Genomic DNA, 27,746 nt, shown 5'->3' on the forward strand with positions numbered 1-27,746 from the left:
AAAAGCTGGGGCGCCTAGGTGGCTCAGTCGGTTAAGCATCCAACTCTTGGTTTTGGCTTGGGTCATGATCTCAAGATCAGGCCCCACAATGGGCTGAAGAGTCAGCGATAAATATGCATGAGATTCTCTCCCACACTCTCTGCCCCTCCCCCTACTTGGGCGCTCTCACTCTCTCAAAATAAAAATCTTAAAAAAAAAAAAAAAAAAAGTTGCAAGAGACAAAAAAAGAACATTATGTATTAATAAAAGTTTCAATACATCCAGAACAAGTAACAATTATAAACATGAACATACCTAATGACAACCCATCAAAATATATGAAGCAAAAACTGAAAAGAATTAAAGGCACAAACACACAGTTCTGCAATAATACCTGGAGACTTCAAAACCCCACTCACAATAACGGATAGAAAAACCAGACAGAAAATAAGTAGGGAAACAGGATTCAACACAATAAACCAACTAGATCTATTTATTTGACAGAGAGAGAGAGAGAGAGAGAGATCACAAGTAGGCAAAGAGGCAAGCAGAGGGAGAGGGGGGAAGCAGGCTCCCTGCTGAGCAAAGAGCCCCATGCAGGGCTCGATCCCAGGCCCCTGAGATCAGGACCTGAGCCGAAGGCAGAGGGTTAACCCACTGAGCCACCCAGGCGCGCCAAACTAACTCGATCTAAAAGGCATATAAAGAACAACCCTACCCAACAAGAGAACACACATTCTTCTCCAACTGCATATCTTCTGGGATAGATCACATGTTAGGTCACAAATTAAGTCTGAAGAGATTTAAAAAGATATCATGCAAATTACTTTCTCTGCCTAGGACAGGATGAAGTCAGAAATCAGTAACAAAAGAACACTGGATAAATCACAAAACTGGATATTAAACAACACACTTTTAAACAATCAATGGATTAAAGAAGAAATCAACAAAGGAAATCAGGAGATACTGAGAAACAAAGGAAAACAAAAATACAACACACCAAAACGACAGACAAAGCAGGAGTGGTTTTATAGGAAAAACGTAGCAGCTCTAAATGACATTAAAAAACAAGAAAGACCTCCCAAATTAACAACCTAGCTTTACAACTTAAAGTTTAAGGTCCTATTCAGCCAGAGCCTCCCCACCCCAGTTGAACAGCCATTTTGTTGTTTATACAGTAAAACTTAAATTGACCCTGCTCCCCCAGGGGAACTTACTTAAAAGCAAGTCCAGGAAAACCAGTCCTAGATAACAAAGCTCAAATACAAGGGTGGGTCAGATCAGGTGGAGATAACAGCCCGAGAATCAGGAATGAGTCAGGTCTGGTGGAGACATCCAATCAGTGGAGTATGCATATTGTCCCCCTAGGAGTGTGGGCCCCACCTTTTGGGCATCAATTCTGACCAAGGTGATAGGCTAGTTCAAAATAGCTACTATGGGGTGAACTTTAGTTCAATTGGCCACCCGTGTGTGACCTAGCATGACTGTGCAGCTTTCTCTGTGTGTTGCAATCTCATTGGCCACCTGTGTGTGGCCAGGTTCAACCACCATGGTCTTTGCTCTATAAAAAGTTAGTCTGTGAGGCAGGGAGGGGTCGCCCTCTCTGTAAAAGGTGCCCCGAATGGTCTGTTTGCTGGTCGGTTTGATTCTTAATGCTTGGCGCGAAATAAAGCTTTGCTTGACCTTCCCTTTGTATCAGTCTCGCTCCTTTGACCAGGGACCCATTATTGGGGGACCCAACAAAAGAACTAGGAAAAAGGAACAAAGCTAAATAAAAAGAAAATAAAGATTAGAACAGAGATAAATGAAATATGTAATAGAAAAATAAAGACAATCAATGAAACCAAAAGTTGCTTATTCAGAGAGATCAACAAAACTATTATACTACCTAGACAGACTAAGAAAAAAAAGTGGACTCAGATGACTAAATCCAAAATGAAATTAATTCTACAAAAATAAAAAAGATTACAAGAAAGCACTATAAAAAACTGTAAACCAACAAACTGGACCACCTAAATGAAATGAACAAATTCCTAGAAATACAAAATCTACCCAGGGGAAACAGCCAATCAGACCTAAAACTAGTAAGGAGACTGAATCACTAATCAAAAACCCTCCGAAAAAGCCCTGGACTTGAAAGCTTCACTGATAAATTCTACTGAACACTTTAAGGACAAATATCTCAATCACTGTAAAACTTATCCAAAAAATGAAAAAGGGTACATTTCCCAACTCATTCTATGAGGCCAACATTACTCTGATACCAAACCCAAAGACATTTAACAAAAATCCAGACCAATATCCTTTACCAACACTGTTGCAAAATTCCTCCACATGGAAATAAAGACTTAGACAATTACAACCACAAAGCACTTCTGAAAGAAATTAAACACAACAGAAAAAGAAGCACACCCCATGCTCATGGATTTTAAGATTTAACATTAAAATGTCAATATTAGGGGCGCCTGAGTGGCTCAGTGGGTTAAGCCGCTGCCTTCGGCTCAGGTCATGATCTCAGGGTCCTGGGATCGAGTCCCGCATCGGGCTCTCTGCTCAGCAGGGAGCCTGCTTCCTTCTCTCTCTCTCTGCCTGCCTCTCAGTGTACTTGTGATTTCTCTCTGTCAAATAAATAAATAAAATCTTTAAAAAAATAAAATAAAATAAAATGTCAATATTACTCAAAGCAATCTACAGATTCTGTGCAATCCTCATTAAAATCATAATGACATTTTTTGCACAAACAGAAAAATTCATTCTGAAATTCATATGGAATCTCAACTCATATGACTAGCCAAAAAAAATCTAGGACCATAACAAAACTGGAGTACTCACACTTCCTGATTTCAAAACTTACTACAAAACTACCATAATCAAAACAGTGTAGGACCAACATAAAGGCAGACAAACAGACGAATGGAATACAACAGACAGCCCAAAAATAAATCCTTGCATATACAGTCAATTAATTTTTGAACAACAGTGCCAACCAAGATCATTCCGTACAAATAGGACAGTGTTTTCAACAAATGGTGCTGGGAACACTAGGTATCCACATGCAAAAGAGTGAAACTGGATCCTTATATAACACCACATATAAAAATATTAACTCAAAATGGATCAAGGACCTAAATATAAGACCTAAATCAATAAAACTCTTAGAAGAAAAAACAAAACAAATGCTTTAAAACACTGGATTTGGTGATCACTTCTTGAATACAACATTAAAGGAACAGACAGCAAAAGAAAACGAACCACAAGAGTCATGAAGTTTTTTTAATATTTTCTATCAAAAGACAGTAAACAAAAAGTAAAAAGGTAACCCAAGAATCGGAGATTTGCAAAAAAACACATTTTGGTAGGAGATAATACACAGAATATAGAGAGAACTCCTAAAACTCAGTAACAACAACAAAAAAAACCCCCAAACAACCCAGATCAACAAGGAGGAGCGAACTTGAATAGGCATTTCTACAAAGAAAACAGACAAATGGCTAATAAGCACATGAAAAGATGCTCAACACCAGTAATCTTCAGGGAAGTGCAAATCAAAACTACAATCAGATACCACACCTCACAGACATTTGGATGGATTCCATCCAAAAAAAGGGGAAAAAAAAGATGCTGGTGAGGATGTAGAAAAATTAGAACCCTTGGGCACTGTTAGTGGGAATATTAAATTGCACAGATACTACAGGAAACTGTAGGAAAGTTCCTCAAAAATTTTAAAAAAGAATTACAATATGATCCCAAAATTCCCCTTCTGGATATATACCCCAAAAAACTAAAAGCAGGATCTCAAAAAGATACCTGTACACACCAGCATTATTATTTTTTAAATTTATTTATTTGATAGACAGACAGAGATCACAAGTAGGTGGAGAGGCAGGCAGAGAGAAGGGCAAAGCAGGCTCTGCTCAGCAGAGAGCCTGATGTGGAACTCGATCCCAGGACCCTGAGACCATGACCTGAGCTGAAGGCAGAGGCTTAACCCACTGAGCCACCCAGGAGCCCCGTCACCAGCCTTATTCACAATCGCTAAAATGAGGAAGACAGGAGTGCCCATCAATGGATGAATGGTTAAGCAAAATACAGTACAGTCCATCAATGGAATATTATTCAGCCTTTAAAAAGGAAGGAAATTCTACAATAAACTGTAGCATCAGTGAACCCTGAGAAGGTATTATTAAGTGAGATGAACCAGTCACAAAAAGACAAACACTAAATGATTCCACTTATATGAAGTACTTGGTCAAAATCATCAAGACAAAGTAAAATGGTGACTGCCAGAGGCTGGGGAAGAGGGAAAAGAGGAGTTGTGCTTTTAATAGATTCACAGTTTCAGCTCTTTAACATAATGAAAGTTATGGTGATAACAGTTATTAGCAACAGTGTGAGTGTATTTAATACCATTGATGAACTGAGCACTTCCCCACATCAGGTTCCCTGCTCAGCAGAAGGCCTGCTTCTCCCTCTCCCACTCCCCCTGCTTGTGTTTCCTCTTTCTCTCTCTCTCTCTGTGTCAAATAAATCTTTAAAACACAACAACAACAAATGGTTAAGATAGTAAAGTTTATGATGAATGTATTCTACCACAATAAAAAAGTTTTTCTAAAGAATGGATGTTGAATTTTAATCTTTACAGCATTTGCTAGTATCATAAAATTTCTCTCCTTTAATCTTGCTAATGGGGGGCACCTGGGTGGCTCAGTGGGTTAAGCCGCTGCCTTCTTCAGCTCAGGTCATCATCTCAGGGTCCTGGGATCGAGCCCCACATCGGGCTCTCTGCTCTTCGGGGAGCCTGCTTCCTCCTCTCTGCCTGCCTCTCTGCCTACTTGTGATCTCTGTCTGTCAAATAAATAATCTTGCTAATGGTTTTAAATGTTCTATCATTTGAGATAACACTGTATCCCTGTGTAAGTAAAAATTTAACAATAAATTTCCCATTTTTTCATATCAAACAGCCAACAACAGTCCTATAAGTAAACATGTTTTTCCTTTTTTTCCTCTTATAGCTTTATTGATCTATAACATATAGTACCACACATTCAACTTAATGAACTCTGACATACATATACCACTGTGAAACCATCACAACAATTAAAGGTAACATCAACTCCAAGATGTCCTTGTAATTTTAACTGGATAAACTTCTTATACAATCCCTCCATCTTGCCCTCTGCCTCCAACATCCATCCCAACCCTGTCTAGGCAAACACTGTTCTATATATTAGGTTTTTTTTTTCTTTCTTAACATAGAATAGAAATGTTAACTTGGGGGAAAGGTTGAAGCCAACTGCTTATCATTCAGCATAATTATTCTGAGACTGATCCTTGTTGCTGAGTGTTATCAATAGTTTGTTTCATCTTTCTGCTGAGCAGTATTCCACTATTTGTAACTATACCAAATGTCTTTATCCATTCACCTCTTGAGGGACACCTAGGCTGTTTGCAATTTGCTTGCTATTACATATAAAGCTGTTATGAGTGCCCACACACAAGATTTTATGTGACACACTTTCATTTCTGTTGAATAAATGAAAACAAGTGAAATAACTATGTTGTATGGCAGACTTATTTTTAGTATTTTAAGAAACTACCAAACTGTTTTCTAAAGTGACTATACCGTTTTACATTCCTACCAGCTATGCAAGAGACTTCATATGCTCTATATTCTAATCAGGACTTGGTACAGTCAGTCTTCTTAATTTTAGCCAGTTAAATGTATACGTTAATATCTTCTTGTGTGTGTTTTTTAGCTGGGTACAGTGCACTTTATTGATGGTACATAACAAGGCAGGACTCCCTAAGTCCCTCCCCTTCTCCAGGTAATCTGGGAAGAAATTGTATAGAGGTCAAGACATTCTCATTGTGCTGGGGCAAGAATTCTCAACATCTCTCTTCTTGCTCTTCCTGGGGCTGTTACTCCTTGGAGGCCATGCAGACTGTAAGGTCCACCACCTGATTCGTGTAGCCAAATTCATTCTCACACCAGAAAATGAGCAAGGGTGGAAGACTGGGTGTCAGTGTTAAAGATGCAGGAGACAATCTTGTCCTCCAAGTGGCCCAGGATGCCCTCTGAGGAAGCCAGCGAAAGCCTGTTTACTCCAGTCTTCACCATCATGTCTTGGGGACAAGGATGGCACTGCACCAGAAGATGAGGCTATCTATTGATCAGGGAAGAGCAGAGAGCCTCCTCGTGGCTTTAATAAAGCATTTTTTAATGACTACTGATAACTTTTCATGTGCCTGATCTTCTGTTTGTGTACCACCTGCTTATATTGTCTTTTCATTTTTCTGTTCATTTTTTAAAAATTATGTTGACTGTCTTCTGAGTTCTTAGTATTTTCAATGAATTTTAAGAATTCTTTATTACAGGGCGCCTGGGTGGCTCAGTGGGTTAGGCCGCTGCCTTCGGCTCAGGTCATCATCTCAGGGTCCTGGGATGGAGTCCCGCATCTGGCTCTCTGCTCGGCAGGGAGCCTGCTTCCTCCTCTCTCTCTCTGCCTGCCTCTCTGCCTACTTGTGATCTCTCTCTGTCAAATAAATAAATAAAATCTTTTAAAAAAAAGAATTCTTTATTACAGACAAGGGCCACCTGGGTGGCACAGTCAAGCTGGACATGTGACTTCGGCTCCGGTCGTGATCTTGGGGTCCTGGGATACGGCTTTAAGTTGGGTTACCTGCTCAGCAGGCTCTGCTTCTCCCTCTGCCCGCACCCACCCTATCTCAATAAATAAAATCTTTAAAAAAAAAAAAATTCTTTATTACAGATACAGGTCCTATGTTGGCTGCATATTTTCTATAGTATTTCTCTTAGTTTATGGCTTGTCTTTTAATTTTAACAGGTCTTCTGAAAAGCAAGTTTTTAATCTTGAGAAATTCATTTCATTACATTTTTTTATATTAATGATTGTGGTTCTGGTGTCCTATTTTAAAAATCTTTATGAGTCACAGATCACAAAGGATATTTCCCTTTATTTTGTTCTATACAGTGTATACTTTAAAGCACTTACACTTAATCTAAGACTAACTCTTAAATCTTGAGATAATTTTTATATATAAAGTCATGACTGAGGTTCTGATTTTATTTTTGGAGGCAGGAGAGAGCAGTTTCTAGCTATCAAATTGCTCCACATCCATTTGTTGAGAAGATCATTTCCTCATTAAACTGACTTGGCACTGTGCCAAAAAAATTCACTGAATTCAATGGCTTTGTATTTATGTATATCAGCTTCTGATTTCTCTGTTCTGTCTCACTAATGTATAAGTCTTTATCCCAAATCCTTCAGCTTTATAGTATGTCTTAAAATCTGGTAGTCTAACTCTACCAACTATGTTCTTTATTGAAATTGTTTATCAAACAGCCATTCTCAGTTCTTTGCTTTTCCATATAAATTTTACAAACTTGAAAATTTCTACCGAGAAAACCCTGCTGGGATTTTCACTGGAAGAGCATTTTTTTAAAATATTTTATTTATTTCAGAGTGTACGAGAGAGAGAGAGAGCATGAGAGCAGGGTGAGGGGTGGAGGGAAAAACAGACTCCTCGCTGAGCAAGGGACTCTGGGATCACGACCTGAGCCAAAGGTAGATGCTTAACCAACTGAGCACGCATGTGCCCCATGAAGAGCATTTATTTATTTATAAATCAGTCTGTGGAGAACTGTATCTTACGAAGATAGTCTTCAGATGTACAAAAACAGTCTACCTCTCCATTTATTTAGGTTTATTTAAAAAGTGCTCTCAGGGTACCTGGTGGCTCAGTGGGTTAAGCCTCTACCTTCAGCTTGGGTCACGGTCTCAGGGTCCTGGGATCAAGCCCCACATCATGCTCTCTGCTCAGCAGAGAGCCTGCTTCCCCCCCTCTCTGCCTGCTGCTCTGCCTACTTGTGATCTCTCTCTCTGTCAAATAAATAAATAAAATCTTAAAAAAAAAAAAGTGCTCTCAACAATGTTTTGTAGTTTTTAAAAGGTTTTTAGGCAACTTTTATCAGATTTATCCTTTAAGTGTCTATTTATTTGGATGCTATTTTAACTGGTACTTTTTATTTCAATTTCTAGTTCTTATTGGCATCTATAGAAATATATTGTCTACTGATATTATTATACGTCATAAACTCGCTGAACTAACATAGTTCTAGTAGTATTTTTATAGATTCCTTAGGATTTTCCAGTCTAAGAATAAAACCAATTTTACTTCCTTCTTTCCAATCTGGATACATTTTCTTTTTCATGACTTACTGCACTGGCTAGGATGCCCTATACAATTTTAAATAGACAAGGCAAAAGAGGACGTTTTCCTCATTCCTAATCACTGGGGAAAGCTGTCTTTCACAATTAATATGCTGTTTGTATAGTTTTTCATAGATACTCTTTATCAGATTGGGAACGTTTCCTTCTACTATGCTTAAGAATTTTTACCAGAAATGGATTTTGTCAATTTTTAAAACTATCTATTGAAATGATAGTATGGTGTCTGCCTTTTGCGCAGGTCATGTTTCTGAAGTCCCAGGATTGAGCCCTGGATTGAAGAGTCTGCTTCTCCATCTCCCTCTGCTCCTCCCCTCATGCGTGTGCACTCTCTCTCTCACTGATGAATAAATAAAATCTTAAACAAAAAAAAGAAATGATAATATGGCCTTTTTTAATTTAAAGTCTATTACGGTAATGGTGAACAATGCTGATCATTTTCAAATGTTAAATCAACCATGCACCACTGTGGTAAATCCACTTGGTCATGATGTATTATTCTTTAAATATATTCCTGGATTTGGTATGTTAAAATTGTATTTATTATCTGTACATATGTTCATGAGAGAACGTACTCTACCATTTTCTTGTAATGTCTTTTTCTGGTTTGAGCATCAGGGGAATGCCAGTCTCTCAGAATGAGATCATTTTATGGAAGCATTTAAATAAAATGGGCATTATTTCTTCCCTAAATGTTTGAGAATTCAACAGTGAAGGCATCTGGACCACAGCCATTACTGTGCAGTTTTTCACTGCAAGTTCATATGTATAGGAGTAAGCAGTTACTTATTTCTTCTTGAGTGAATTTGGTAGCTTTGCATCTAACAAAAAATTTGTCCATTTCATCTAACTTATTGGCATTAAACTGTTCCCTACTAATCAATGAATGTCTTTAGTGATGCCATTTTTCATTCCTGATATATTGGTAATTTGTGTGTTCTCCTTTTTTCCTAATCAGTTATCAATTTTATTATCTTCCCTTTAGACAGTTAACTTGTACATAGAAACACATCTCCAACAACACTCTAAGTGGGCTAAGCAAGCAGGAATGTCCTGTTTTATCCTTTCTCTTGGTCCCTCCCACAGCAGCTAAGCACAATGCCTTTACATCAGCAGCATTTTTTTTTAACTAACAAAAGGGTAAATGGACGGTAATCAGGTGAAGGCCAAATTTCAAAAATCATTATTTTATACACTAGGAAAAAAAAAAAAATGAAGACCTTCAAGTCAGAAAAACTTGGGTTCAAATCTCTATCACTCCCTTAAAATGAAGCTGACTTTGGGGAACAAGTTACATAAACTCTCTAAGCACACAATTAGTACATTTGTAAAATGGAGAATCCCTCTTACAACAGGTTTTAAGATTTAAATGATATAACCCTCATAGAGTGCGCTGCATAAAGAGGGACACCAAAGAGAACACGAAAAGAGGCACAATATCACTTATCATCAAGGAAATGCAAATCAAAACTACAATGAGGTTATACCTCACACCTGTCAGAATGACTAAAATCAAAAACACAAGAAACAAGCATTGAAGATAATGTGGGGGGGGGGGGCTCTTGCACTGTTGGTGGGAATGTAAACTGGTACAGCCATTCTGAAAAACAAAATGGAGGTTCCTCATAAAGTTAAAAACAGAACTACCCTCTGATCCAGGAATCACACTACTGGATACTTACTCAAAAACTACAGAAACACTAAATCAAAGGGATGGATTCATCCGTCCCTATGTTAATAGCATTATTTACATTAGCCAAATTATGGAAACAGCCCAAGTGTCCACTGACTGATGAATGGATAAAGAAGATGTGGTATGGGGGGCGCCTGGGTGGCTCAGTGGATTAAGCCGCTGCTTTCGGCTCAGGTCATAATCTCAGTGTCCTGGGATCGAGCCCTGTGTCGGGCTCTTTGCTCAGCGGGAGCCTGCTTCTCTCTCTCTCTGCCGGACTCTCTGCCTACTTGTGATCTCTCTGTCAAATAAATAAATAAAATCTTTTAAAAAACAACAACAAAAAAGAAGATGTGGTATGTATATATACTATGGAATATTATTCAGCCATAAGAAAAAATGAAATCTTGACATCTGCAACAACATGGATGGTGCCAGACAGTATTATGCTAAGTGACGTCAGTCATTCAAAGGAAGACATATACCATATGAGCTCACTCATATGTAGAATTCAAGAAACAAAATAAATAGGCAAAGAAAATAAAAAAGACAAAACAAGAAACAGACTCTTAACTATAGAGAACAGATGGTTATCAGAGGAGAAGTTCGGGGAGGGGAGGTGAATAGGGATGGGATTAAAGAGTATACTTAACCAAGATAGAAAAATAAATCAATTATTTTAATCCAGTGTAAATTACTGAAGATGATGATCTCTTTAACATCAAACTGATTTTAAATCCTTCCTAGGCAAAGTGGTTTCTCTTTAAAACAGTTCAGGATGTCCTCTTTATTCTCGATGTTACAAATGTAAGAAACACGTGTCTAGATGGTTATTATTGCCTGCTATTCAGGGGACCCCTTAAATCTGAAATTTCATGTCCTTTAGAGATACTTTTTTCTATCATTTGAGTATTTTCTCACCTCTATAACTTCTCTAAATCACCCCCCCACCTATGTTTTTTCAAAACAGACTAAAAGATTTCTTCATCTTCTTCCAGTTTTTATGTACATTTTTGTTTGGTTTTGGTTTCAGCAACATTTTGCCTCTAAGAACTCTTCCCTATTTCTATTCCTTTTCCATAGCAGTTGTAACAAAAATATCTTCCCACCTTTCCTCATCTTCCCTAACACTACAGGAAAATGATGGCTCCTAGAACACAGTAAGGCATGTTTTTTTATAATGGTCTAATACCAGTGAGAAAAACAAAAAAATACTTTGATAACTGGCTAGCTTTTGGAGTTAACTCAGGTCAAGAATAAGACATAGGGTAAATACACTAACCAAGAAAGCAAACTAATGAAGCCTAACAGATACAGTTTTCATTCTTATGCATCTTCTAGAGCTTATTCTTGTTACTTTGAAATTGAAAAGTACTGTTTTAAAAGTGCAAAATGGGGGGAAACTCAGGAGATACAGATAAAACTAAACTAATAATCCTGTATTTTATTTCATTTTAAACGTTTTTAATCTTATCTATATAAAGATCATTTAGGTATATGGAGGCAATATCTTAAACACTGACATGGCAATTAGAACAGCCTGGCACTAATCACAAAATAGCAGAAATCAGAAACAGACACAGACATAAATATTTTTTAATTTACTACCTAACTGGTGACATTTTAAGCCAGTAGGGAAAGTATTTCTTCTCAGTAAGTCAGGGGAAAACTGCCTAGCCATACTGTGGAAAAAAGATTTCCTACTACAATTTTCACATCAAAAAAATTCTAGATCATATTTTATTTTAAGCCCTTTATTAATCTAATTAGTATTTCTTTTTAAATCTTGCAGATGAAGAAATACATTCTAAACACTCTAAACACAGAAACCATAAAAAACTTTTAAAAAAAACCACTAGACTTAACCATCCTTGCTTTTTTCTTTTTCAGAGCAAGTGAGGGAATAGGGAAGAACTATTAACAAAGCTAAAATATAAATTACAAAATTATAACCTGTGAAAAATGAAGCTCTTGGAAATGTAGGGAAGGGGGAGCCTGGGTGGTTCAGCTAGATAAGCAGCTGCCTTTGGCTCAGGTCATGATCTCGGGGTCCTGGGATTGAGTCATCATCAGGCTCCCTGCTCTGGGGCGCAGGAAAGCCCGCTTCTCCCTCTGCCTGACACTCCCCCTGCTTGTGCTCTGTCAAATAAATAATTAAATTCTTAAAAGTAATGCAGGGAGGGGCGCCTGGGTGGCTCAGTGGGTTAAGCCTCTGCCTTTGGCTCAGATCACGATCTCAGGGTCCTGGGATCAAGCCCCACATCAGGCTCTCTGCTTGGCAGGGAGCCTGCTTCCTCCTCTCTCTCTGCCTGCCTCTCTACCTACTTGTGATCTCTGTCAAATAAATAATAAATAAAATCTTTAAAAAAAAAAAAAAAGTAATGCAGGGAAAAACATAGGTGGCTCCAATAAAAGCAAAGAATTCAAAAAGTCAAATTTACAGAAGCAAGTTTATGACAAATGGTCAATAAACCTACTACTTGAAGAACTATAAATTTTAAAACAAAGTATCAATTTCTGCCTATCAGGTGAACTATCCAGTTAAGAGCATAGAAAATCCAGCACTATCCAACTATTGGTAAATGTGTACCTTGGTACAACTCCAGAAACATCTATAAACCTTTAAAGTGCTATCACTGCCACAGCAATTCCACTTTTAATAGCCTATCATCACTGTACTGTTTATTTTTTTTTTAAGATTTTATTTATTTATTTGACAGAGAGAAATCACAAGTAGTTGGAGAGGCAGGCAGAGAGGGAAGCAGGCTCCCTGCTGAGCAGAGAGCCCGACGCAGGACTCGATTCCAGGACCCTGAGATCATGACCTGAGCCGAAGGCAGCGGCTTAACCCACTGAGCCACTCAGGCGCCCCATCACTGTACTGTTTATAATAAAGAATATATAAAAAGGCTGAATGTCTGACCAAAAGGACTGTAATAACATGAAGCCATTTAAACTAAAATTATAATATAGATCTATATTGTATGGTCTATATACGGAAAACAAAACATGACTTTATATCAGATTTCTAAAGGTTATGATACCATATAAAAGCAATTCCATTTCTAGAGAATCATGTATGTATGCACACAAGTCTATTAACAGAAAATCCTGGAAGAACATACACTGAAATATTAAACATCTATTATGACTTAAATAAGTATGTGGTAATCAACGTGAATGTAAATATAAACTGCCAAAAAAGGAATTTAGTCTTCTAATAAACTAAGAAGCAAAAAACTCTTCAATTGTATGGCAAAAATATATTCAATGTATTTGAACAAAATAAAAAGATACAGTAGAAAGGAAAAAAAATCAAGAATGATTTAGTATGTAATTTGGTGGGACAACAGACTTTTATCAAAAAAGGAAAAATAAGCTTTTCAAAATAGTACATAATGCTTAACTCAGTTACGCCCTTATCCTGTCACCAAAACTCCAATCACCTGGTTAATGGCTCAAACCAGAACCAAAGGGTCTTGTTACAAATCTCTTCATCTAGAAAATAATGAGATGGATTAGTTGACTTGACTGTGATAAAATCATGTCACAATGTATACCTATGCCAAATCGTCATATTGCACACTTAAAACATATGCAAGGGTACTTGTCAGCAGAGTCGCGCAGCGGGAGCGTGCTGGGCCCATATGCAAGGGTACTTGTCAATTATACCTCAATAAAAGCTGGAGGGGGGAATGGATTATACTGATCATCATGTATTCAAAGAACACAGGAAGAGAAGGGAGACACAGAAAAACAGAAGTTTCAAAGGCATTCTGGAAGTCCAAATGAATGATTCCAATGGAGCACAAAAAAGCCATCTTCAAAAGAAAAAGTCTGTTTTAAAAAGGTGTATGTGTGTGTGTGCACACAAACATTATCACACAAACCACAAAGAAAGAGCATTTAAGGATAATAAGAAATTCTCAAAATTCTTTCTAGACCACTGATTAAAGGATTAAAATAAGTAACAGTAACATGTTAAATAACCAAACTGTTCTAAGAAAAACTATACACACTTTTAATTCTCAGTTAATACTCACTGTATTCTAGCTTCTTCCTCCTCTTTTTCTCTTTCAATTGTTCTTCCTCCTCCCTGACTCCCTCTTCTTCTCCTCGTTGTTCCTCTCCCAAAGCATCATAAAATACTGGGTCACGATGAGCAGCTTTCCTCTGGAAATGCTTAGCTTTGGATCCTCCTTTAACAAGCACAACTTTTCTTTTCAAACAAGTGCAGCCAAACATGCAGTCTGGTCGGCGGCAGTGAGCAGGCTGACGCTTCTCCAAAGCTAGACTGGAACACACGCAACCCAATCGACAGAAGTCATTGTTGCATGGAGGGGCTCGTTTCCTTATGATTGTGTGGATGGGTTTAGTTTTGAGAGACGCCTAAAGTTAAAATAAAGAAATGTAAATCTACTGAATCATGCCCCAACACCATCCACAACTTACAAGTCATATACTGGTCTGCCTTTTTGGACTCTGAACACTCAGTACCAATAGCACAAGATTAGCAGTATATTTAAAGAAGAACATAAATATAACCAGGACTCTGAACAATCTGCCTTTCTAAAGCACAGCGTAGTCAAGAGAAATTTTTTTAAAAATATTTTATTTATTTGACAGAGAGATCACAAGTAGGCAGAGAGGCAGGCGGGGATTTTGGGGGGGGGGGGGGGGGGAGCAAGCTCCCTGCTCAGCAGAGAGCCCAATGCATGGCTCAACCCCAGGACCCAGAGATCATGACCCAAGCCAAAGGCAGAGGCTTTAACCCACTGAGCCACCCAGGTACCCCAAGTCAAGAGAATATTTAAATTAACTATGAGCCAGAATATCAACAGCAATCAATCTATTCTCAATGGAAATCACATGTAACGTTCAGGGCACCTGGGCAGCTCAGTGGTTAAGCATCTGCCTTTGGCTCAGGTCATGCCTGGGATGAGCTCCACATCGGTCTCCCTCTGTCAAATCAAGAAATAAAATTAAAAAAAAAAAAAAAAAAAAAAAAAGAAAAAGAAAAAGAAAGTAATGTTCAAAGGCAGGGGTTGACAAGACGCACAGGCCAAATTCAGCCTGTTTCGTAAAATTTCACTGAAACACAAAACGCCTGTGGCATTGTAAAAGCAGACATGAGTAAATGAACAGTCACATGCTATTGTAACATATACACAGAGTGTATATGGCCTACAAAGCCTAAAATATTTACTACCTGGCCCTTTACTGAAATACTTTGCGGACACCTGCTTTCTAGTAACTAATAGAAAGGGACTGGGATAATATGTACATAACAGTCTTTAGGAATGATTAATAATAAAGGACACACTGTGTATTTAATCCAAACATCTAATCATCTTCAGGTCTAGAATTTATTTACATAATTTAAAAATGGAAGGTAAGGTGCACAAATTTCATGACCAAAAAAAAAAAAAAAAAATTAGTCACATGCTATTGTAACATTTCATGTTTACCAGAGGCTGCTCTAAGACAGGTAAATCGATAAGTGAAAAATTCTCAATATAAAATTTTATAAAACACAAAAGCTTTTTCTCCACAGGTCTATAATTTTTAAATTTTCTGAAATGTAGTACCTTTTAAGGAGAACTTTCAAAGCGGTTTTAACAAGATTAGCAAACATACTTGCCCACATGCTAGAGAATGAAATTAGAGATTTTCAGAATGAACAGCTGACTTCATACAAGGTGAAAGACATTATCCAAAAGCACAACTGTACTGTCCCCCTCTACTGGCAGGAGGGTATCTACACTAAGGTGTCTAAGAACAACAACAAACCAAGGAAATCTCCTTAATTATTCTATCACTAAGATAACTAAATGGCCTATCCTTCCGCCAAAAAGCCCATACACATTTCCCCTTACTAACCTAATTTTTTCCAACCATGAACTAATACACTTCTAAAAAAAAACCATCAGATACTTACTTGAGCAGTAAGCAGAGTTGTTAAGGATACATCTGCTCGCTCTTCAGTGATATAGGTCCTTGGTTTTCCTTCCCAAAGTGCACAGTCTTCCAGGTCCATTAGCTTCACTTGGGATTTAGACAAGCCTGGTGGGCGAGTTCCCTGTTGCTGTTGCTGCTGCTGCTGGTGTGCCTGCCGCAAACTAATTTGCTTTGGAAATGTATTTTCATCTAAAGTTGGCACAACAAAGTTGTTCACCTGATTTTCTGAGATAGTACTTGAAGAATTCTTTGCAACCTTATCTCCTGGAATCACTTGAGTGTGTTTCTGCTTTGGTGAAATAGGGTAGGGTAAAATGGATTTATAAGATGATTTAGTTCGGCCACCAAAAGTTGTCTGTTTGTTTTGAGACTTTGCCTTTCGAGAGGCAGAGGGCACAGAATGAGGCTTCAAAGAGTAGGAGGTAGAAGGGGAAATGGTAGATTGCTTCTTTAGTACACTGTCAAGTGTTCGTACATAGCTGGTACTCTTGGTGGGAAGCTGGTATACCACAGGAGATGTAGGAGCATTAGAAGAGAAACCCATACTGGTTTCCATCAGTTTGCCTTCATTTTCCAAGTACTCATCTAGTTTATCACTGCAGAAAGCAGAACGGTTTTTCAGTGGACCTTCAGAATTTCCACCTAGAAATAAGGAGATGCAGATACTTAAACATATGGCAGATCTTCAGAAAAATAAACTAAAAAATGCCAAGAGCATTAATTTATAAGCTACTGAATCTTCTCAACTGTCCTTAATCTTCTAAACATAGGAAAAACAATATACTATTAATAAACCAAATGAAGAGATGGAATCATACATTCATTACATTAAAACCATCTCAAACCATCTCATTACATATATATACATTAATTTTGGTGAAATACCAACAATAAATTAACATTAAGGTAAGAGTCTACAACTCTGACAACTTATGACCTTAGCAGAGAAACCACATTTAAGTAAAAACATAAGAACAAAAAATATACTTAAGTCAAACTTCAACAGAACACACCAATTGAGATTGTTTAACAGATTGTAATACCTGGACTCTGATATAAAACATAAGGGATGAGGTGAGGGCACAAAAAGAGAAGTATAAAATTTAGTTTCTAAGGAATGAAAAAGCAAATGTAGTGGACAGACAAGCATTATATTATTGTAACACTGTGGAGAGATTCAAAGATGAGAAAAACTATTTTGGATACATGATAAATTTACCTGGCTAGAATGTAAAACCGCAAGTAACTACAATGGGAAAAGCACTAAGAAAGGAGTCCAAATGCTTGGGTTAGAAGTTTTCCTTGGACTGTAATGCTGTCAAGAATCACTCTCTAGCTATAAAGTACACAGTTCTGAAGTAATACTTGAGAATGGTGATTATGGTAACTACAGGTGGCTCAGTCCGTCAAGCTTCTCTAAAAAAATGAAAATTTAAAAAATAACTGTAGGAGTGGGGCGCCTGGGTGGCTCAGTGGGTTAAGCCGCTGCCTTTGGCTCAGGTCATGATCTCAGGGTCCTGAGATCGAGTCCCACATCGGGCTCTCTGCTCAGCAGGGAGCCTGCTTCCCTCTCTCTCTCTGTCTCTCTCTCTCTCTCTCTGCCAGCCTCTCTACCTACCTGTGATCTTTCTGTCAAATAAATAAATAAAATCTTAAAAAAAAAATAAATAAAAATAACTGTAGGAGTAACAGAAAGGCAGTACAATTGAAAAGCGGGTGCAGGTTGGGGAGGGTATATGCTATAGTGAGTGATGTGAAATGTGTAAGCCTAATGATTCACAGACCTGTACCCCTGGAGCAAATAGTATATTATATGTTAATAATTTTTTTTAAATAGTAAAAATAATAATAAAAAATAATTAAAATTTTAAAATTTTTTTTAAAAATTAAAAAAATAAAACATAAAATAAAATAAAAGAGGTACATGGATTATTTAAGCCTGACATGGTTAGGGATATGGAACATAGGGAATGAACAGACATTAGCAAGCAATTTATTTGCCCTGTATTTTATAGCATATAAAGGAAAGATGAAGAAAAACCACCAAATCTTACTTTTAACAAAAGGCTTTTTGGCCACATGTTTCAGAACACATTTACAGTTCTTTAAAAAGCTGATTACCTTCACTCCTAGATGCAGAAGCACTATGAAACTTTCCCCTCCATCCCTTGATTTTGGTGAAGTCATTGGTCTTCCCTGTCCTAGAAACAAAGGGAAACCCAGCATCTATAAAAGAAAAAGTAAAAGAGATTACCAAAATTCAAGTCAACTAATATTTAATATCTAATTAGTTACCAAAACTTAATCACAAAAAAAACTTAACCTAAAACGCATAAATCATTAAGACTATGCCACTAGGCAAAAAAATCTACCTTAGAATATCCTATATGTCTCTAACAAAGGCAGTTTTTTACTTATATCACAACTTTGACTTTACAAATGCCACACACTCACCAGGAGAGGCAGGGTTGGTTCCGGTAAGGTTCCAAAAAGGAAAGCTAGTGGCTGGAGCCAAAGGTAGCTGTACTCCCAAATATTTAAGATCAATGCTCATTGTCGGATCCACTGAATTCAATTTTAAGCCCACTACAAGGAAAAAGAAACACAAATTACATTCTTTTTTTAAACTTCTGAGGTGTGAGGAGAGAGTAAAATGGGAGTGAAAAGCAGAAATGAAATAAAAATAAAAAGTTGGAGACAGACTTTAAGGTGGCCCATGATCCTCACCTCTTAATACTACATATTTCTGTATTCCTCCCTCCTCCCTCTCCCTTAAGTGCAGATAGAACCTTTGTTTTATTTCTAACATACAAAAAGTGGCAAAAGGGATGGGATGTACATGATTTGGTGTTTATGAGACTATGGGTGCATGTATCACCCATCTTGCTAAAGCTGCAAGGATATAAATTCTGCCAACAACCTGAGGGAAACTGGAAGCAGAATCCTCCCAAGTCAAGCCTCTGAGGAGAAACCAGACCTGACCTTTTGACTGAAGCACTGTGAGACACTAAGCGGAGGACCCAGTTAAGCTATGCCCAAACTCCTAATCGAAAGTAAATGAAACAGTATGTCTTAAGTTTACACTAATTTGTTAAGCAATAGAAAACTAATACATAAACACAGCAGAATTAAGATCCTTTGTGATCCAGAGACTTTCTAGGACTTTCAATACAAATCTGTCATTGACTAAGCTTCTGGCCTGAATTAGGGTTTCTAATTCCCTAGTAATCCATTAGTGTTGTTTATGGTTAACTGAGCCTATAAATATTATAACTTATTTGTAGATTAAGAGGTAATCTTTTGGGAAAATATTTACTCATATCCTTTTAGAGGTTTTGGTGAGCTACCCCCCCTCCCTTAACATTTTATGACTGAGATTTGTCTATGCTGACAGATTTATCTGTGGACCATTTATTTTCACCACCGTACATTACTCCAGATTATGAATATATAGTACTACCCAATTTATTCACGATTCCCCTACAGATGAGAATTAGGTTGTTTTCTAACTTTTTTTAATTTTATTTTTTGAGTACACACAACATTAAAATACCATTAACTATATTCTTTACACTGTACCTTGCATTCCTGTGACTTACTCATCCCTTAACTGAAAGCCTGTAACTTCTCCCAGCTCCCTTCACCCATTTTTTTCCTACTTTTAACAATTACAAGCAATGCACCCATGTAATTATTCACTGTGTACAAGAAAGTGTATCACAGGGAACCTGGGTGGCTCAGTCCCTAAACATCTGCCTTTGGCTCAGGTCATGATCCCAGGGTCTTGGGATCAAGCCCCACATCCAGGAATACTATGCAGTATGTGCATCCATCCTGCTCAGCGGGAAGCCTGCTTCTCCTTCTCCCACTCCCCCTCCTGGTGTTCTCTCCCTGACAAATAAATAAATATAATCTTTAAAAAAAAAAAATGTGTATCACAGAGATGATGTATAAGAGCTTCTCTAGTGCATTTAGCTTTTCCTTGTAGCATTTAACCAGGAATGGAATTGCTATATAACAGGGCATATTCATCTTTCAACAGTATTGGATTATGAGTGCTCAACATACTTGTGGCTGTCCAAAATATTTGAACACCCTTTCCCTAGCTTTTACTAGCTGTTACTTTTCTCCATTATAACCCCAACCTCTTCAAGGTAGGTATTGGGAAAAAATCACTTTCTACATTCCCTTGCAATTTATGTGCAGACATGTAACACAGGTTTTGCTGATCAACTGTACCATAAAAGACTTCAATTTGGGCAAGAGTACCATGATGGGATACTTTGCAGAACTGTGTGAATGAGGGTGATGGTGTTTGGCCAAGTAAAGAATTTTTAGAGGCAGAAGTAACCAAGGTCCTAGCTGTATGCATATTGTGTGCAGTGTCCCTACTGAAAATGGTGGTGCTTGTCCAATGTTGTGGGACTGCTTATATGCGCATTCAGTAAAAGTAATGTGGGCATTTTTCCCTACTGCACAGTCCCAGAGTGTGTTTTTCTGGCATTTTGTGTTTTGTGTGTTTTCAAGAGATTGTGTAAGTCATCTGATACTCTTTAATAAATTTATCTTCTATGTCATCTGTACAGTCTGATATTTACTACTAAAAAGGTAAATGATACACTTAGTTATTCTGAATACTTCTTGTGTAATGGCACATAAAATGATAATTAGGGTGCCTGGGTGGCTCAGTCAGTTAAGTGTCTGCCTTCAGCTTGGGTCATGATCCCAGGGTTCTAGGATCAAGTCCTGCCACCCCCTGTCCCGTCAGGCTCCCTGCTCAGTAGGCAACCTGCCTCTCCCTCTCCCTCTGCTGTACCCCCTGCTTGTACTTGTGCTCTGTCAAAGAAATAAACATCTTTTTTAAAAAGGTAATTATACAACAAACTGGGATAAACCTGAGGCTGTTTTTCGCTAGAGGCAACCAGCTCTACAGTTATTAATTACCCTTTGTCAAGCTTGGCCATTCTGAGGAGATCACTATCTCAAGAGCCTATTATTGTCACACATCATGGATAACCATGTGCAACAATGCACTAATTGGGAGTCTGCACTAAATAATGCCAAATTACTCTCAATTTATACTCCCTCCAGTAGTGCATAAGAGCTCTTGCGGATCCAATTTCTTTTCAATATTTGATGTCACCTATTCCAATCTTTTGCTTTAAATTTATATCCTATTATTCTTGAATTTATATTTTTCTGTTACTAATGACCATCATCTACTTTGTATTCACTCATCTGTGAATTACTAGCTTCAAATTATTGTGCAGTAAAGTGTTTAACTTAAATTTTAACAAAACTGAAGCCAAAAGGAGTTCAAAGTATTAAGTATTCTATTAATAGCTATCAGAAATCTTAGGTACAGGTTTTTAATAAAAGGCTTACATAATACTCACAGCCTGAAAGGTGAAGGCATTAGACAGATTATGAGCCACAAACTCTTATGGCTAATTTGTATATCCACCACAGAGAACTTACCTTAACAAAGGAGATCACTGAATCACTATGCTGTTTTAGTACGTTAAGCCCATTTCTTTATTTTTTTTTTTAAGATCTTATTTATTTATTTGACAGAGAACACAAGTAGGCAGAGAGGCAGGCAGAGACAGAGAGAGAGAGAGAGAAGCAGGCTCTGCACTGAGCAGAAAGCCCTATGTGGGGCTCGATCCCGGGACCCTGGGATCATGACCTGGGCTGAAGGCAAAGGCTTTAACCCGCTGAGCCACCCAGGCGCCCCAAGCCCAGTTCTTTAAATATTGTATCTTATTATTTCTTTTTTTTAAAGAATGTTATTTATTTGACAGAAAGAGATCACAAGTAGGCAGAGAGGCAGGCAGAGAGAGAGAAGGAAGCAGGCTCCCCGTTGAGCAGAGAGCCCTATGTGGGGCTCGATCCCAGGACCCTGGGATCATGATCCGAGCTGAAGGCAGAGGCTTTAACCCACTGAGCCACCCAGGTGCCCCTGTATCTTATTTTTATTTTATTTAAGTACATGGTATGATTCCTATTAACATCAATAAAACATTCTTTCCAGGGGCACCTCTCATGCTTAGTATGTTGAATATGCAACTCCTGATCCGGGGGTTATGAGCTCAATCTCCACACTGGGTCTAGAGATTGCTTGAAAATAAAATAAGATTTGGTGGTGTTTTTTTTGTTTTTTTTTTGTTGTTGTTGTTTTTAAGATTTTATTACCTCTTTGAGAAAGACACAGAGAGAGAGAACATGAACAGGTAGAAGGCAGAGGGACAAGCAGATTCCCCACTGAGTGGGGAGTCCCAAACAGTGCTCAATCCCAGGATTATGAGTTCATACCTAACCTAAAGTCAGACACTTAACCGTCTGAGCCACCCACGTGCCCCGATTTGAGAGAGTTAGAGGGCATGCACATGAGCAGGGGGAGGGACAGAGGAAGAGAAAGAACTCTCAATCAGACACTCCCCCACCCTACAAGTGTGAAGCATGACACAAAGGTTGATCCCAGGACCCTGAGGATCATGACCTAAACAAAAACCAAGACTCTGCTTCTTCTTTTTTTTTTTTTTAAGACTTTATTTATTTATTTGACAGAGATCACAAGTAGGCAGAGGCAGGCAGAGAGGGGGGTGGGGGAAGCAGACACCCTGCTGAGCAGAGAGCCCCATGAGGGGCTCCATTCCAGGACCCTGAAATCATGACCTGAGCTGAAGGCAGAGGCTTAACCCACTGAGCCACCCAGGCACCCCAAGACTAGGCTTCTTAACTGAGCCACCAAGACATTCCCCAGACCTCAAGGGGCTTTAATGCTATTTTCCCAACTGACTCATCAGTAGTTACAATGGTGTAAGTAAGTCCCAAGAGAGGTAACCAAGAAGAAATAATACTTGAAAAGCCCAAGGGAATGTGGTAAAATTTTTACTGAGTCTGTAATTCTTAAGTTAGAATAAGTAAAATTAACTAAGAAAGGTGGGAAGGGACAGCAGAGTGGAACCACAAAGTAAAATACTCAGAAATTCAAGTAAGAATTGAATCCTAAACACAGGATAAAGTAAGATACTCTAATTCTTTGAGAAGAGAAAAATACTATTATTATTGACCCCAAATTGCCAAAATAGCTGCCTACATAGATGGTAAAAATAAAGGAATTAAGTTGATAAAAAAAAGCACCCATACACAGACCTGCAAACTCTAGACCCCACACAATCAAATTTAGAGACTGTTTTTCCTATTTTCTTGTCTGTGTTTACTTCTATTTTAAACTTCCACTTTCCTCCAAAAGTGAAAGCAAGTTCTAAAAACAAGATGAAATCTATTTTAAATATACCTATCAATTTTTTAAAGCCATAAAAGTAGAAGTCAATGGCACATAGACAATGTTCAAAGTAATTCCCAATTTAGCTTCTCTGTACCATCGTGAAATGTTTGCCCTGCAAGAAAATCCCCTATTTAGCACATACATGAGACCTAAACTTAATTAGTTTCCTATAAATGAGATTAACTTGTACAGAAGATAGCTAAATAATTCACAGAAAGCATATCCCCCCCCCCCCCAAAATAAAATCCTTTCCACTAGGACAGTTTAAACTGAACTATATTCTTAAATGCATTGGCCTTTTCACCAGATTAGGAACTACTTCCTAAAAACATATTATTGCACCTTTACAAAAAAAAGACTCCTAAATTCAGATTCAAATGAAGAATCACATAAGATCATAAACCATAATTTAAAAAAAAAAATGCCTAGGATGCCTGGGTGGTTCAGCTGGTTAAGTGTCATCTGACTCTTGACTTCAGCTCAGTTATGATCTCAGGGTCTTCAAACTCAGCCCCCAATAGGCTCCACACTAGGCATGGAGTCTGCTTGAGATTCTCTCTCCCCATCTCCTTCTACCTTCCTGCCCCCTGCTTATGCGCATGTGCTCACTTACACATGCTCACCCACTTCTCTAAAAAATAAACAAAACATTTTAAAAACTGTCTACCCCAGCTAAACACACTAAAATATAAAGCACCCAACAAAACACACTCAAGAGGAATAAACTCCTATATAACTAACCAGCATAAAAGAGCAAATCTACATAAAAAAGAAAAGCTCCAGTTAATTGTCAATTTAACAACACTCAGTATTTTTTAACTAAAATTCAAGAGTCACAGAGCTCTAAAGAGATTGCCATAAAGGAACTTAACATTGTAACTGACAGAAGTTCATAGTGATATAATAAATAAATAAATAGGTTGCAACAACATCAACATGGATGGCCCTTTAGAGTACAATGTGAAGCAATGTAAGTCAATCAGATAAAGACAAATACCTTTTCACTCATATGTGGAATTTAAGAAACAAATGAACAACGGGAAAAAAGGGGAGAAACAAATGAAGAAACAGACTCAATTATAGAGAACAAACTGATGGTCACTAGAGGGGAGAAGGGGGACAGGAGAAATAGGGGACAGGGATTAGGATGTGTACTTGTGATGAGCAATGGGTAATGTATATAACTAGTAAATCACTGTACTGTACACCTGAAACTAATATAACTGTATGTTAACTAAAAGGCATTAAAATAAAAACTCTTTAAAAATTGGGGAAAAAAGAAATCTCTGCTGTAGAGGAATTCCAATTAATTTATGCTCATTTCTATCTCATATTCGACAAGAAAGTAGAGCTTAACTTCCCACTAAGTATGAACTACCCAGTGACTTCCTTCTAAGAAGTACAGCATGGAAAGGTCAGTGATTGTTGATAAAATGTACCCTTGATACAATGGGATGAAAATGGCACTCCCTCTCTGTGATCTTCCTCTCATGAACATATAACCACAATCTAACCATGAGAAAAACAACAGATGAAACTCAACTGAAAGACATTCCACAAAATATCTGACCAGTACTCCTCAGAATTGTCAAGGTCATTAAAAATTTTTAAATCTGAGCAACTGTCCCAGCCAAGAGGATCCTAAGGAGACATGACTACTAAATTGATTTCCTAGATGGAATGCTGAAATTAAAAAAAATAAGGGAATCTGATTAAAGTATGGACCTCAGTTAATATTAATATACCAATATTGTCTAATTGTAACAAATATTCTATACTAATGTTAGATGTATTTAATAATAAGGGAAACGGAATGAAGAGTATATGGGAACTCTGTTATGTTCCCAATTTTACTACAAACCTAAAACTTAACTAAAATAGAAAAAAAATTTAGGGTGCCTGGGTGGCTCAATCATTAGGCACCTGCCTTCAGCTCAGATCATGATCCTGGTCAGGGTCCTGGGGTAGAGCCTCACATTTGGCACCCTGCTCAGTGGGACTCTGCTTCTTCCTCTCCCTCTGTACCTCGCTCCACTCTTGTGAGCACACATACTTGCGTGCACGCTCGCTCTCTCTCTAAAATAAATTAAATATTTTTAAAAATGTTTTAATTAATGTAGAATTGACTTGGTAGCAGTGAAGTAGAAATGCTTGTATAAAAATACCTTTAAAGTTCAAAACTAGATGGTAATTTCTAGGTTGACAGGAAATACATCAATTTGGATGTAGTACCTCCAAGTTAGTACATAGGATAGTACAAGAGACAGAAAAAATATAGTCCTGTGGAAAACAACATTAAGATTCTTATTTTAGGAGTGCCTGGGTAGCTCAGTGGGTTAAAGCCTCTGTCTTCAGCTCAGGTTGTGATCCCAGTGTCCTGGGATCAAGCCTCACATCGGGCTCTCTGCTCAGCAGGGAGCCTGCTTCCTCCCTCTCTCTGCCTGCCTCTCTGCCTACTTGCAATTTCTGTCTGTCATATAAATAAATAAAATCTTTTAAAAATTTTTAAAAAGATTCTTATTTAATTTTAACAATAAGACTACCACCACCAATAAAAACACTTCCTCAGGCTTAACACTTCTTCCAGAACTTCAGAGCAAGCTCAAAAATCTTAGTTAAGTTTTTCAAGTTTCCAGCACAAAAAGTTGTGTGTTTTTTTTTTAAGATTTTATTTATTTGACAGAGAGAGACACAACGAAAGAGGGAACACAAGCAGGGAAGTGTGAGAGGGAGAAGCAGGCTTCCTGCTGAGCAGGGAGCCTGATGCGGGGCTCAATCCCAGGACCCTAGGACCATGACCGAAGCTGAAGGCAGATGCTTAACGACTGAGCCACCCAGGTGCCCACAAAACGATTTTTAAATGTTTATATTCTAAAGAATAGTAAAACTCCACAGTTAACAGAAAGGGAGAGAAAATGACATTACTGAAGTAAAATTTAACAAGTTCTTTAAATCACCAATTTTTAGAGAGAGACCTTAAAGGAACATGTGATTGGCTCAATCCCAGTTACAAATACTTAGCCAATGTAACTCATTTTTCTGAAATTCTAAGTCTTAAGAAACAAAGGTTGAGGAGTGGAGGGATATCTGCCAAAACAAAATAGAAAAATCCAAAACAGATCTCTACCTCACACCTTATGAATAGCACCACATGAATTACAGATTTAACTGTTTTTTTTTTTTTTTTAAATAGGGACACCTGGGAGGCTGTCAGTTAAGCATATGCTTTTTGTTCAGGTCATGATCCCAGGGTCCTAGAATCAAGTCCTGCATCCGGCTCCTTGCTCAGCGGAGTGCCTGTTTCCCCTGTCCCTCTGTCACTTCCCCTGCTTGTGCTCTCTCTCTGTCTCTGACAAATAAATAAAACATAGATAGATAGATAAAACAAGACTATATAGGGCAGCTGGATGGCTCAGTTTGTTGAGTGTCCAACTCTTAATTTCAGCCCAGGTCATGATGGTGCAGTCCTGGGACTGAGCCCCCATCTGACTCCATGCTCAACGCAGTCTGCTCGTCCTGCTCCCTGTTTCTACCCCCACTTGCACTCTCTCAAATAATAAAAATCTTTTCGAAAAATAAAATAATAGGGGCGCCTGGGTGGCTCAGTCATTAAGCATCTGGCTTTAGCTCAGGTCATGATCCCAGAGACCTGGGATCAAGCCTCACATTGGGCTCCCTGCTCTATAGAAAGCCTGCTTTTTTCCCTTTCCCACTCCCCCTGCTTGTGTTCCCTCTCTTGCTGTGTCTCTGTCAAATAAATAAATAAATCTTAAAATAATAATAAAACTATGTAAGAATACAGTTGAATTAATTTTAAACAACATGATGATTAAATAAAAACTTATATATGACACCTAATGCAGAATCTGTACAGCAGGTGAAAACTGATGGCTCACCCACATTTTGTTTGGCTCAGTGTTTAACACTTTGCCCAAAAAACTTAGAAGTTGAGCATCATTACATAAAAATCCTGACTTCAGTTTCTACTGAACAATGAGAATTTCTGAAAATACTATGCCAATCTTCCCATATGACAATAATCCACAACTATGACTGCCCCTTTAGAAGAGGCACCTGTGTTCCAGCCTGCCAGAGTCCAACCTTGTACATGAAATCAGGCTAATTTCATTTGCTTACCTGCTTAGTTTCTAGGAGCATTTGACTTTGAACCCCAACTACACAGAGGAAAATACCAGATTTGTCTACAATGTATGTAGGGGAAGGAAAAAACACACTTAAACCTTAACCAGCCAGGAAGTAATAGGCAACCAAACCATAACGAAAAGACCAGCAGAGAGCATGGAATATATTTACCTCTAGAACTAAGACTGAAACAAAGGTAAGGATTAGGCTGCAAGATATTTATACATTGTTGGAGTACATAACTATCAAAATAGGAAAGTAGGAGGGAGGAAAAAAGATAAAGGAAAAATTAACTGATAGAGGTTAAGAGAATACTATTTAAATAAAATAGCAGAAATGAAAGCTGACAGTAAGTGATAATAAATGTTATTTACCATTAAGACTATGATGTGACTGTAACTGTCCCATTACAAACCACAGTACCCCTCTAATATCACAGTGTCAGACAAGC

The 27,746-nt window shown here is 37.9% G+C and overlaps 1 protein-coding gene across 50 annotated transcripts in view; it reads right to left on the reverse strand.

Moving 5' to 3' along the window:
• The window catches only part of MGA (MAX dimerization protein MGA), a 168,979-nt gene that overhangs the window by 33,656 nt on the left and 107,577 nt on the right, over positions 1 to 27,746 (reverse strand). For all 50 annotated transcript variants that reach the window (XR_014312983.1, XR_014312984.1, XR_014312985.1 and 47 more), the window contains exons 6-9: positions 18,313 to 18,444; positions 17,980 to 18,084; positions 15,839 to 16,500; positions 13,944 to 14,289 (exon numbers count right to left, since the gene is read on the reverse strand). Coding sequence is in view for 46 of the 50 variants with exons in the window: in XM_082735492.1 (XP_082591618.1) it covers positions 13,944 to 14,289; positions 15,839 to 16,500; positions 17,980 to 18,084; positions 18,313 to 18,444 (1,245 nt within the window). In the remaining 4 variants the exon portion in view is untranslated. The remainder of the gene's footprint in view (positions 1 to 13,943; positions 14,290 to 15,838; positions 16,501 to 17,979; positions 18,085 to 18,312; positions 18,445 to 27,746) is intronic.

This window comes from Mustela nivalis (assembly GCF_964662115.1).
Source record: "Mustela nivalis genome assembly, chromosome: 6".
NCBI lineage: Eukaryota > Metazoa > Chordata > Mammalia > Carnivora > Mustelidae > Mustela > Mustela nivalis.